Raw genomic sequence first — 13,173 nt, 5'->3', positions numbered from 1 at the left:
TATATGTACAAAAATGGTTTGGCTTGGGGTGGGTTGACTCTCTGAGTCACACGTACGTACTGATGGAACAATATTAATTCTTATTTTATCATTATCGTTATTATTATAATATAATATTAATTAATACCACACCATGAAAGGGTACTTCAATCATTAGACCTTGCATCTAGACAATACTACAAGGGATGATGGCCCAGATAGGTTAAAAGAAAATTTGAGCTAGATCTGGGCCACAAGGCCCGCAATTGTTGCAGAAACAACTTGGGCTTTTCTCCAAACTGTTGTGGTATACCAACTAATAAGAGGGGCGCCCTGTGACACAAGGCTGGAGATGCCCTTGCTGAGGACACCGATACCATTGTGATACCTTAGAATTGTCCAGTGATAGCACTAAGATACAAACGATCTGGGAAACTTATAATGATAGCACAATATACAAAGAGTCTTTAAACATACTCTTCTGCTAGTAGTATGGAAACTTTTCCATGATCAGTCAGTAACAAGGGTTCTTATTTTGCCCAAGGCTTTCTGGTTTCATATATATATATATATATGCAGATGGTAGATGCAATGTCAATATCGTGGTCAGGGAATGGAGCCATTGCAGCATGAAGTCCTTAATCGAGAAACCCGAAAAATATAAATTGCACATATCAAGTATCAATCTAGAAAACAGCTATATGCATTACAACTAAAGTAAATCATTAGTAGTTAAAACTGGCTATGCGATCCCCAAATAAGATCAGATCAAGATTAAGTGTAGGCGAATAATAGATGTCTGGATATTTCTTTGCATTTTAGCACAAACAAAGCATATGATTTAGCTGAAGAACCTGGTGAGCTACTTTGCCTCGTTTTCAGATAGCTTCTTCCTAAGATCCTTGAGAGCATCTACAACCTCTGAATCAAGATTGTGCTTTAACAGCTTACCTTGCATGGAAGATGATCTGGAAAGGCAAAGAAACTGATTAGAACATGTAATATCTAGTTGCCAAAGGCTCGTCGGGTACTGTAAGTTCTAAACCCTGTTTCCTCTGAGAAGCTGGTCCAGAAAAATTTGAGCACTTTGAAACAATTTCATCACTCCAGACTCAATCAACTAAGCTCAAATATGCAACATGCAGCATGCAATAATTATATATTTCTTTTCATATACTTTTACTTGGGAAGGAAAAAATGGAATGGAAAAAAGGCACTACACAAATACCTGTGTTCTTGAAGCATCCTGTCAACCTCCTTGTGTGAAGCTTTAATCTACACTTGAAAACAAGAAGTTGAAAAGAGGCATATGAAAAAATCATAGTAACAAGCCAAAAAACCAAAAAGAGCAAAAATAAAAAAATAAAAAATCATAAAAAATAATTTCGACAACACGAACTCGTTATTCAGATGACCTTTTTTTTTTTTTTTATAACAAGGATCTTTTCACTATTGCTTGCTTTGACACATGCTAACGGTAATTGCACAAGTTATTGACAGTAGGTCAAATTGTAGAATAACCACTAGACCTAATATATGCTCACCAAAATATGTTAGAATCACCGTGATAGTGACTTTTGTAAAGTGAGTGAAACCAACTTAATAAGATCATACTTTAAATAAGCACTACTTTGTAGGAGCAAGAACCTTGTTGTCATATCTAATCGCTCATGACAAGGTAGAGATTGAAAAGAATAGTGCCATGTAGCAGTTTTGCAAGATCTAAGAGTCTTTGAACTCCAACTTCATAACTGAGCAAAAGAAAGGAAAGAACTCAAACTTCATAGATCTGAAAGCTAAGGAACTCAAGTGAGTAAAGTAAGATTGTCCATATTAAGGGTGTCAACATAGAAGACTAAATTGACTTTAGTCTGGTAATGCACCAGACTAAAGTCAATTTAGGATTAAATCCTGGCAGCTGAACCCAAATAGTTAACAAGACTCTTGGAGTTTTCTGAGCTGGAAGCTCATGTTTAAGCAGAAAGAACATATGAAAGTAGGATTAAAACCCGTACCTCAGAAACTAAGGCCTTAGAACTCCAAACAAATGCTCCCTGGAAATATTGACATATTAACGAACAGTAATTTATAACTGAACCAAGATGGAGCAGGCTGCTTATGTAAAAGTTCTATAATAACATATATCACTGAATTCAGTTATGGAACATAAATGTAAGACTACCACTGCCTGTGAACCATACATGTCATGTCACTAAAACCACCAAACAAGATATTAATTTCAAGAGAAATGGAGCATAGGTTAAAATTAAACTCAAGGAATGGAACTGGAGAGCCATTTGGGCAGACAAAACTAATACTTAGAACTGAAAATCATATTGTCTAGTGAATACAAAAGTCTGCTATGTCAAAGCTAGCTGCCAATGACACCCTGTCAGCATCATTTTAATTGTAAGATTTGATTTGATTTTTTTTTTTTTTTTTTTTTTGGGGGGGGGGCGGCTAGGCTAAGAGATTTGATCTTAAACATTCTTTCCATACTTAGGCTGTCTTGTAGTTATTACATGCTTTAGATTGGCCTAATGCTAACTAGACTTTGTATTCTATATAATGATGAGAAATAAGTCAATCAGAGATCCATAATTTTCCAGCAAACTCTTAGTTTTGACATGATGTGATAGCAGGTCATGTTTTTTCATGTTTCTCCGGTCTTCAGTAGTTTGTAAATTACAAGATTGGTTCTATAATTTCTTCAAACATCAGACGTGCGCTTTCTACTTTCGGTGCATTTTGGATAGTTAAGTTGCATTTCATATACTTAGGTCTAGTCCTACTTAGCTCAAACCATTTTGGTTCAAAAGTCCTAACTTAGCTTTTACCCTTTCCTTTTTTCTATCCACTAAGAAAACTTGCCAGCAAATATCAGCATACCATCACAGGCTTAAATTTACTGATCTCTCTAGTGCAGTACTTAGACCACCTTTCCATCTCTTAAGTAGCTAAGTCATTTCCCGCCCTCAAGGCACAGGTCAAGTGGTTGGACCATAATAAGCTGGGATTCGTACTAGTAAGTCATAGGTTCGACTCCTTGCCCTACGTAGTGAGACAAAGCCTCTATCTATAATTTATCTCCTCTGTCAAAATCGAGGGCACGAGCGGCAAGGGACCGCACAAGGGCGGTAATCCCAAGTAGCTAAGTCCTTTCCCTCACTTGAACTTAGAAGAAAAAACAAGAGAGCTTGGAGGCAGAGAGAATGAGAAACTCATTTGTGGAACTCTTAAATTTCATGGATACAAATGAGAGGAAATGGACTTCCTACAATTACAATACATTTGCTAGCATGGCCAAAGAAAAATTTATTCTTCATGCTGGTCCTAGCTACAGAAAAGATATCTACACTTTGTGCTTATCGTTCTCTACAAATATACTCTAGATTAGTATCGAGTGATCCATGCCACATGAGGAGCAGCACCTATCTATGTGGGTGTCCATGTAGAATAGTTCTTGATGTGCAAACAACACCCTCAGAGCTAATGAATTTTAAGAGCCAATGGCAAGGCTCAGACGCATTGAGCAAATCCAATATGCATTATCAGACATTTTTGTTGAATCAGCATAATGACCAACAAAAACATCATCAACATGCATGCACCGTAATTCATCATGGAACTAGTATATTAACTGAAATACGTACTGCTCCATGTGCTGCTTGCTGCTGACAATTATCAGATGTCACAACCCAAACTTTTGGGCATCCATCCTCCTTCAAAGCCACAACCTGTTTGTGAAAAAGTACCATGGTACAACTTCAGAAAGGAAAATAAACAATTGACGGTATCTACAGCTACTAAAAACCAGACATGAAAGGATAAACTGAAACCATGATCGACATGGCATAAAGCAATACTATTTACATCTGACTATGCTGAAGTATACTTTACACAATGTGCAGAGCATCTAATAAAAATATTCAGAAACATTTATATGTACCAGGTGAAAAGGCTGAAGATTCAAGGAATTCTTCTGTCACAGTTTTTTGCTGCAACTGATTCTCTTGAGTTATTATAGGGAGGGGTGACGATGGATCAGATTTTGATTAGTTGCTGCAGGAAAAATATGTTAAACTTCTCTTGTTGCAGAAAGAGAATAAGCTACGAACAAGGTGGTGACCTAATGGAAAAGGTGGGGAGGATCAACTCTGGACTCATGAGTTCGACCCATCATGGTTATGGAGTTGATCTTATTTTTGATAGGTCTTCTATACCCAGACACAGTGAGATAGGACATCTATTCAACTAGCATCCTTAATATGGATAGGTATACAACTATGGGTCATCCTGATCTAGTCAGGTCTTGGCAGAGATAACAGTTGTTAAGGTCACATCCTGGAAGGAGACACGTTAGTTGGCCCCTCCTTATCCCTTGTCTTTTTTCTTTTCTTTTCTTTTTTTTTTTTTTTTTGGGGGGGGGGGGGGGGGGGTGTGGGGGTGGGGGGGTTGTGGATCACATAATAAGATTAGAAAAGAGATGGAAAAATAAACGAAAAAGAGAATCATACTCCCTTTCAATTGATCTGGAAGCATGAACTTGAGGTAAATAAATGACTTGAAGAAGCCAATATTATAGAAGCTAAGGAGTATACCAACAAACATCAAAGCTTACAATCCTGACCCTTCGCCTAAGTCTCCCTTAATCACTTTTTCACTTTGGTAATTTAGCAGTAAACTTCCATTTTTCAATTGAAAACTAAAATGCAGAGGTTCACTTAATAGAATATGGTGCAGATTGATGAGCAAAGCTAGAAGAGAATAAAAGTCAAGTATCAGTCCCAAAAGAGATGAAGCATTATATTATCTAATAAACCATTAACATATGGAACAGAAATATCCTAGTGCTTATATCATGCATAACATAGGTTAACTCTGGTAAAAAAGTGAACAATTTTGCATAACGCAGCCTAGCAGGCATCAAGGTTGTTGAAAAGAAACCAGGTTTCTAGTTTATTGGTTTTCATGTACTTTTCAGAAATGACTAGAAATCTAAGGATCGCAATCAAAATTTAAGGCCTGCCTTTAGTTAATAAGGGAGAAGCTTAAGAGAAAGAATGAAGACCGTTATCTGGACCAGAATCGCCTGGCATTGAAACCACCGCCACTTATTTACCCAATGCTACTAAACAACCAGCCAGTGGATTGAAATATTAAAACTTTTCTGCCACGGCCTTTAGTTCAACTATCATGAGTTTGCTAGCACCAAAAAACAAGTGGAATACCAAGCTTAACATATTAGCAAACTATTTTGGGGGGAAAACACTTATTGTGCACATGATCAGCAGAAATTATTCATAAAGCAGATTAGCAGTAATGTGGATCTCCAGGATACTTGTTTATATATAAAAGGATAATGAAACCTCATTTCAGACATAAACAAGAAATGCTCAAGGTTTGGTATTTGAGATTCCAGGTATTATATGTTGTTTAGAAGGTATCATGAATTCAATTTGATGTGTCAGCTTGAAATTGGTTCTCACTTCTCACCTCTTTCTCGATCCATGCATCAGCACATGTCTCACTCGAGTAAACTACATCAACCCTGCAACATTCAAGCATTTCACATCAGGATTATTGAATTTATCATCAAGAAGATTTTATGAAATGAGAGAAACTAAAATCACCTCCCAACATTTTTATGCATGCGGTTGAGGTAATTCAATATAGTTTTCGGTTCACATAATCATCACAATTATGTAAAACCAAGTTGCATTAAGCTACATTGTAAAAACTTATTATCCAATCACATCTTTTTATCTTTGTACAAGCTTTTATAGTGTCAAAGCCATTCAACTAAATTTTACACATAAAAATAAAGTTGTATTATTAGTGATGCTAGGTTAAATGAGCAAAAAAATATTTATGTCCTAAGGCAGTCTGAAGCAAGAAATTTCAGAGACAAATAGCCAGTCTTGAATACCTCAAAAGGTAGATATACCAGGACTTAAAGAAAAGCTATCAAAAGATCAATTAATATGTTGAATAGCATATAATCAACCAAACTAAATGACAGAATGAAGATGCTGCTTTAAATCACATCCACTTTAGAAAATAGCACTCTTAAAAATATGTATACTGTGTTGACACCAAAAGTGTGTTGTGTTTCCATATTGTACTTGTTGGTTTCACCATGTCAACTAAGTGATGGAACACAATTATATCAATTATCTTCATTCACCACCATCTCATGAAACTTCTTCATATGAAGATGGTGTTGAAACTTCATTTCATCATTATTCCGCCAGGGGATATTATTCACTACCGGTCCCAAGCCCGGATAAAAGAGGAGGGTTGCGTTAGGTAGCCGACAACCAGCGTAAAACCTAGTCGGATCCAAATATAAATTCTAGACAAACTATCTGTTGGGATGTAACCAACATAGAAATCTAGAATTCATGTAGCCAACTCCACATAGTGGGATAACGACTGGATATGTTGTTGTTGTTGTTGACACCAAAAGAAGTTAGGAATTCCATCATTGAAAACAAATGGTTCCACATGTGTTCAAGTGCATGGAATGACAGAGCATAATATTTATATTGACGTCTGCTAGAACCATTCTCATCCACTCTGATAATTAATGCTACAACTTAGTAAGTGTCAGTCACCCTAAACACACATAAACCTCAATTAGCACTTCAACACATGTCAGAATCAAAATCAAAATTTATGGCATCTCATCTTAAATCTAATCCTAACCACAAGTCTACAACAACAACATACCAAGCCTTTATTCCACTATGTGGATAAATCCAATCCTAACTAAAGCAAATAAATCAAATAACCCCAAGCCTAGTGAAATTTTTTAAGTATAAACTGCAAGAACAGGAAAATTAGCAAAGGGAGATTAGCAACCTACATATGTCCTCTCAAGTGTAAGGTTTTGTGTGCATGGAGTTAAATGTGTATGGAAAGCAGATATGAGTATGTAAGCAACAGATCACGATAGGAAATAGATACTATGCCACTTATTTGTAAATCAGCGGTCAAACCTCATTGAATCAGCATAACACATGTATCGTATATATAATATTGAATTGGCAAAAGCTCTTAATAATATCTATAAATAAGTCAATTAAGCAACTCAGATTTATATATAAGAGAAAATGCAGTTTAGGTTTACAAAACAATACCCAGCAAAATCTTCCTTGTGTGTTGGAAGTCCAGACATCATGGCATCAAATACAACTACCACTTTCACCTCTGTAAATTTTTCAAGAATAATTGAGTGAGGTATCATCAACATATAGATAACAAGGCAATGAGTTCCTCCATTTTACATCACTTAATGCGAATCAAGTTTGGAGCAAGAAATACAATTGCATTAAAGTTGTAAAAATCTTAAAAAAGAAAGAAAGAAAGAAAGAAAGTACTAAATTACGAATTGAAATGAGGTGCATCGCATATAATTGGAACTTGGAAATCTAAACCTGAAAACATGCCATCTGCAAGCAATAAAGTATACCTTAATATGTCAAGCATTTGATGGATAACCAGATAGCATTCAGTTTTAAATGAATAAAGGACAAGCTATTTTTTATCCGACAATTTAAGTTTTTCTTGTATAAAAAAATCAGTTGAAGATTAAGTAGTGAACAATATAACATGGAATAATAGATAAGGCACAATAATGGCTTTCAGCATCTAGCATAAACAAGGAAGTTATAAAAGAAAATCCGCAACAGAAGTGAAATTGGAAAATAGTAAAAAGTTGTATAACCACCTATGCAAAAAAGTATCTCAAAAGCCCAGATTCAATAGCGACACCATTAGATGACATGGGAACTCTCACAGTACAAAGTCAGCAAAACGTTCCTCTAGTACATTAAGCATATTTCTTATTTCCTACAAAAACACTCCTACCTCCAAAATTGGGGCCTGAACACCATCTCAGCTAATATTTTGACCAGCTACCTATTCATACCAAAACCATATATGTTTGACAAGATTGAAACTAGAATTTTTCTTTAATTAGCTTCAGTTAATTTTTCCAACCAAATCATCAGTGTTGTTCCTTATAGTACTAATGATATGTCAAAAGCATATATCTTTATCCAAGAACATTCATACTCCTTCATTCAAATCAGGACACCACGTGATACACTTATTTATTAACAATTATAGCTGAAAAGGACTGCTGGAGAATGAATTAATCAATAAAGCAACACGGTGCCAGAGCCCAGCTGCAGCTTGCTTTGGCCGTGCAACATGACCTCCTTAACTGGGAGCTTGGCAAATATGTTGCACAACTAAGCAAGAGTGCACCTAGTTTATTACTTGAAATGGGTTTGCCAAAGCATTTTGAATTGTCATATAAGAAAGCTTGATTAGAGAAGCAAAGCACAGACCTCTTAACAAACTGAAAGTCACTAATTCATCAATAAGCTTTTGGCGAGCAATATCAAGTCTTCCGTTCATAAAATGTTTCTTCAGCTTCAACCAATACCCACAAACATTATAACCATCAACGAGCAAGACAGGGACTGCCGTGTCTATACCTTGGTTTGTGCTGTAAAAGAAATTAGCAAATGACATATGCTACTTCTCTAAATAGATATATGGTATATAAAAAAATACAAGAAAGCCTTAAAAGCATCTGACTAGTAAAGTGTCAAAGTAGGATCACGGTAGAGCTCTGATTCTTCTGGAAGGTCTTCCTTCTCCACCTTCTTTCTGCGGTAACTAGTTGCTGGCTTAGGTGTGCCAGACTTTCTCTTTTGGAACTCCTACAAAACCCTATTTTATCATGAGAGAGGATTTTAACAATATTCTCACATAACTCAGTTAATAACCTACCTTCCATAACCTCAAAAATTGCAAATTTTGCTTTACATTTGATGTAATCCTAGGGGGGGCTGCATCAGAACCCTATCACAGAAAAAGAAAAAAAAAAAATCATCATCATCATAACTGCACCTTATGGTAACAAGTTAGGGTCAATGGCATAGCAATCATAATGTCAATTGACACCTAAAAATCATATTGACAATAAAAATCCACAGAAAATATCAATTTGGCAAAATTTTACACCAAAAGCCCTTCCTCATGCAACCCTCTAGTGAGGGAATGATGAGATAAAGTTCTAAACCATCTTCGTATGAAAAAGTTTCATGAGATGGCGGAAAATGAGGATAATTGATATTGTGAAACTAACTTGTACAACATGGAAACACAATTGTTCACAGGAAAAAGAATAATCAAATCAAAATGAAATTTAAAAAAAGAAAAAAGAAAAACATAACTTCAAAAGGAGGGGGGAAAGAGCCTAACAAGAAAAAAAAAAAAAAAATCAGTTTTCAACTTTTCTCCAAATTTCTCAACATGTTTTCTGTTTTCAGACATGAATAAACTAGGTATAGCTTTCCAAGTCTTGTTTTAGTGTCCTGTTTTCAAATTTCTGAAAACACTCATCTCACCTGGTAACAAAAGCAGAACAGGTAACCTGATGTGGCCTGAACAACTTACAGACCCATACATATTAAAGGTCTGCCCATTTTGGTTAAATAAACAAATAGCGAAGCTCTTCCCAGTGGCAGAGCCACATATAGCCAAGTGTGGGCCATTGCCCACCCTGAATTTCTCAACAAATTTTAATTAGTTAAAATTAATTATTAAAAAAAATTAAGAAATAAGGCGATAGATTAAAGAAAATTTGGGAGGAAAATTTGGAGAGAGCAGGATTGGAATTGGAATCAACAAGCCAAGCCCCACACAAGGCCAAGTCACCACAATTGAAGACACAAAGAAGCCAGCAGCAAGTGTTGCACGCAAGGATTGGCCCCAGCAGTCTGACGCAAAGCGCAAGGCGGCATACGTGGCTTGTGTAGGGGAGGCTTGTGTAGAAGGATCCGATTCTAGATATTCAAAAGTCTTTAGTCTCCATCTCTTTGACTTCCTTGGTCTCTCATCATTCTCTTTCACCATCGCCGATCAAGCAAATTTGGCCGTTGGACGCTAGTCGGCGATAGTGTTTTCTCCTTCTTTAGCATCTCTTTTTTTATTTTGGATGTTTTGAAGAGATTTAGGACTCAATTTCAGGGTTTTTTAAAAGGATTTAGGGGCTCAAGGTTGAGGCTTTTTTTGAAAAATTTAGGAACTGAATTTTGGGGCTTTTTTGAAGGATTTAGCGACTAAATTTTGGCGCTATTTTGAAGGATTTATGGATTGATTTTTTTGAAGTATTTAGGGACTAATTTTTGTGGCATTTTTAATAATTTTAGAATTGCAATTTGAAGGATCCTTAAAACATATATTATTGAAGGATTTTGAAGGATTACGGGACCTTAGTGATCTTGCATAGAAGTTGGTAGCAACGAAGAAAAAAATGTGTATCCATTAATTTACATACTTATGACATTAGTATTAATTCTTCTTGTTGATACTGCTACAATAGAAAGAGTATTTTCTGCCATGAAGTTTATCAAAGCCCGGCTACACAATCGAGATAGAGATCAATGGTTGAATGACAGTTTAATTGTGTATATTAAAAATGATATATTTAATGAAATTAATAATGATGTCATTATGTGACGTTATCAAAATATAAAAACGAATCAAGAATAATTATAGTAATTTATTGATATATTTTTTTTAGTATTATGTAATTTCAAATATTTTGTTGCTATTTTTATTTTTGCCCACCCAGCTAAAAAATTCTGGCTCCGCCACTAGCTCTTCCCATTTTGGAAATTTGCACCAAGAAACGATTTGAAGCCCCCAGATTCCAATTGGGAGTTGTTTGGATAACCATTTGCAAGCAATAGCCATTTTGCAAGTAAAAAAGGAATTAGTATTTCATTACCATGGCTTGAATATACGTTACGTTGTATTGTTATATACAAATGTTAATTGGAGTTTTTGTTATGCTGTCATCTGCAAATGTCTGCTGGATTCTCAGTTACACAGTTCATCTGGATAATAGTTCAATCAACTGATATAATGGGAACAAAAACTGTAATGATAATTACGAGTAAACAAGAAGACAGAGAAAGTACCTGAGAGGAAGTCGAATGGGACTTACTGCTCTTCTTGGCCAGAATCTTGGAAGAGCAATTGCAATAGCCATGGCCATGACAAGATCCGAGAACACCACTACTCCGACAAGCCGATGCAAAGAAGGCTGGTGTCAACGGCGAGATGGTTTTCATGTGACTGCGATACTGAGACGAGGGTTGCAAATTCGATTCTTCACCTCTTCCCCCTAGGCGTGGAATTCCATACAATTCATCTCTCTTTCCCCATTCTCTTTTGGCTCGCCTCCATAGAACATTGATCTTTCTCACTCTCCTTTCAACTTCTAGGGTCTGTATTCCAGTCGGGCGTTCCGCTTGTCAATCTCGCTTGGCTTGAGCGCCCATGGCCATCTCTCTCTCTCTCTCTCTCTCTCTCTCCCTCCTCTCTCTGTGGCCTCCACCAGGCCACGCATTATAATTTTAAATTTTAAAAAAATATGCATTATATATTTTTATATATCATCCAAATAAAAAAATTCATATAAAAAATATAAACAATTATCAAGCAAATTACACTTTAATAATATATTATAGGTATATTATATTATTATTATTTTATTATTAATAGATAATATTATTTATTTTTTACTAATTTTGATATTAAACTCATTACCAACAAAAAAATGTACTAAATATCGATTGAAATTAAAAAATAGACTGTTCTTAAATCAAACCAATTTTTATTAAAATCGTAATTTAAGCACTTTTAAGTGTGACCCATTTACATCCCTACTATGTCTTTTAATTTTTTTTAGGATAAATGTTCTTATATTTATTTATTTAGATAGTATTTATTAATTAATATATAGTTTAAAAAATAAAATATAAAATATATTTTAAATAAAATTATTTTTTATTATATTTATTAAATTTATCGCGCATCCCCTTAAAAAATAAGTCATATAAATATTAGATTATTTAGATAAATTTATCTTTCTCCACTTTAAATAATTTTATTTTAAATTTTATAAATAAAAAAATGACTCATATATTCCTCAATACATTTCAAAAAATTTAATAAAAAGTCTGATAAAAAATTTCAAATACTTCACAATTTTGTCTTAACTATTTCATATCTCGATCTATAAATCATTTTAATCTTATCTTATTTATTTTAACAAATGTTATAGATCGTGATATTTATGTTAATTTTAAAATTTATATTATTGCATGTCATGTTAGTTATTGTTAATAAAATTTAATAAAAAATCAAAATAAAGAATAGGCTGTCACATAAATTAAAGTTTAGTGATTGTGGTAATAAAAATTAAAATATGATAACTAATTTGTTATAAATTGCAAAATCTAAGGATTATCATCAATCTAATTTATTTTTAAACATTAAATATTATTAATTGATTTTAAAACTTAAGATAAAATGTTTAATTCTAAATTTATAATAGTTTGTTCAATATTATTGATCACTTGCTCATATATTTAAATATATTAAATCTTATTAGATTTTATATACCCTAAAAGGCATTGAATTGACGGTAATTAAAAAATGGTTTTGCTACTAAGCGGTCCTTAAAGCACTTATTAAGGCTTATTAGGCAATTTTGTCAGGGGCATTTAATCTTGAATTATTTTTTATTAAACCTCTCAATCCTGTTTTTTTAATGAATAATCCCATAAAGCATTATCCTACATTCTAATTAATTAAACCTTTTAATCCTAATTCCTGAAGATTAATGTTTTGAATAATAGTTCGTGAAGATTAATGTTTTGAATCCTAATTTTTAAAAAATTAATGTTAGATTCTAATTAAATAAAACTTTCAAAATCTAGTTATTCACAATTGAGATTCAGAATCCCACTAAAAAAATTATTAATTTCCTCTATATATTCAAACTCATAAAATTAAGTTTATTAATATATTTAATTCATCATTAACATTCTACATCAAGTTTTGTTCATCCAAATGGAGGAAAATATATTGGATATAAAAAATTCATGTGATTCCTCAAACGTCGAGGAAAACGAAGAGTTAAACATTGAAATGACAAGAGTTAAGATGAGACTTTGGAGTTTCCAATTCTACAGTGTCGAGGAAGAAATAGAGGAACAGCAACTGGGCGTCTCAACGAAGCTAAAGCTCTTCGAGGATCCATGGCAAATAAAAAAAGTTCTGCATGAAAGTGATGTGAACAATCTTTGTAGGCTAATGCTATCA

General features: G+C 34.1%; 1 protein-coding gene across 2 annotated transcripts; it reads right to left on the bottom strand.

The window, feature by feature from the left end:
• Window positions 1-611: 611 nt before the first annotated feature.
• On the bottom strand, window positions 612-11,394 carry LOC127802628 (uncharacterized). 2 transcript variants are annotated; one of them, XR_008023313.1, is made up of 11 exons: window positions 10,983-11,394; window positions 8,785-8,856; window positions 8,590-8,714; window positions 8,337-8,497; window positions 7,122-7,191; window positions 5,476-5,530; window positions 3,633-3,716; window positions 1,995-2,033; window positions 1,627-1,730; window positions 1,208-1,254; window positions 849-947 (listed from the first exon to the last, which is right to left on the bottom strand). XR_008023313.1 is itself a non-coding variant. In XM_052338543.1 (10 exons), exons 1-10 carry the CDS (start codon window positions 11,133-11,135, stop codon window positions 842-844), a joined length of 912 nt encoding a protein of 303 aa, XP_052194503.1. In that variant the 5' UTR covers window positions 11,136-11,394; the 3' UTR covers window positions 612-841. The 2 variants fall into 2 exon arrangements, 1 of the variants encoding a protein (XP_052194503.1); XM_052338543.1 differs by lacking the exon at window positions 1,627-1,730 and having other exon boundaries at window positions 612-947.
• Between the last annotated feature and the right edge of the window lie 1,779 nt (window positions 11,395-13,173).

This window comes from Diospyros lotus, chromosome 5 (assembly GCF_014633365.1).
Source record: "Diospyros lotus cultivar Yz01 chromosome 5, ASM1463336v1, whole genome shotgun sequence".
Lineage (NCBI taxonomy): Eukaryota > Viridiplantae > Streptophyta > Magnoliopsida > Ericales > Ebenaceae > Diospyros > Diospyros lotus.
The sequence above is the reverse complement of the archived record's forward strand: the minus strand, read 5'-3'. Positions and strand labels throughout refer to the sequence as shown.

Bases quoted from the DNA above. Each gene is read 5' to 3' on its own strand.
- LOC127802628 (XM_052338543.1), bottom strand. From the start codon at position 11,135: ATGAAAACCATCTCGCCGTTGACACCAGCCTTCTTTGCATCGGCTTGT. The intron at 8,715-8,784 runs GTAGGTTATTAA...AGGGTTTTGTAG, and splicing joins AATTTTTGAGGTTATGGAAG to GAGTTCCAAAAGAGAAAGTC. The intron at 7,192-8,336 runs GTCTGTGCTTTG...AAAAATTTACAG, and splicing joins GACTTTCAGTTTGTTAAGAG to AGGTGAAAGTGGTAGTTGTA.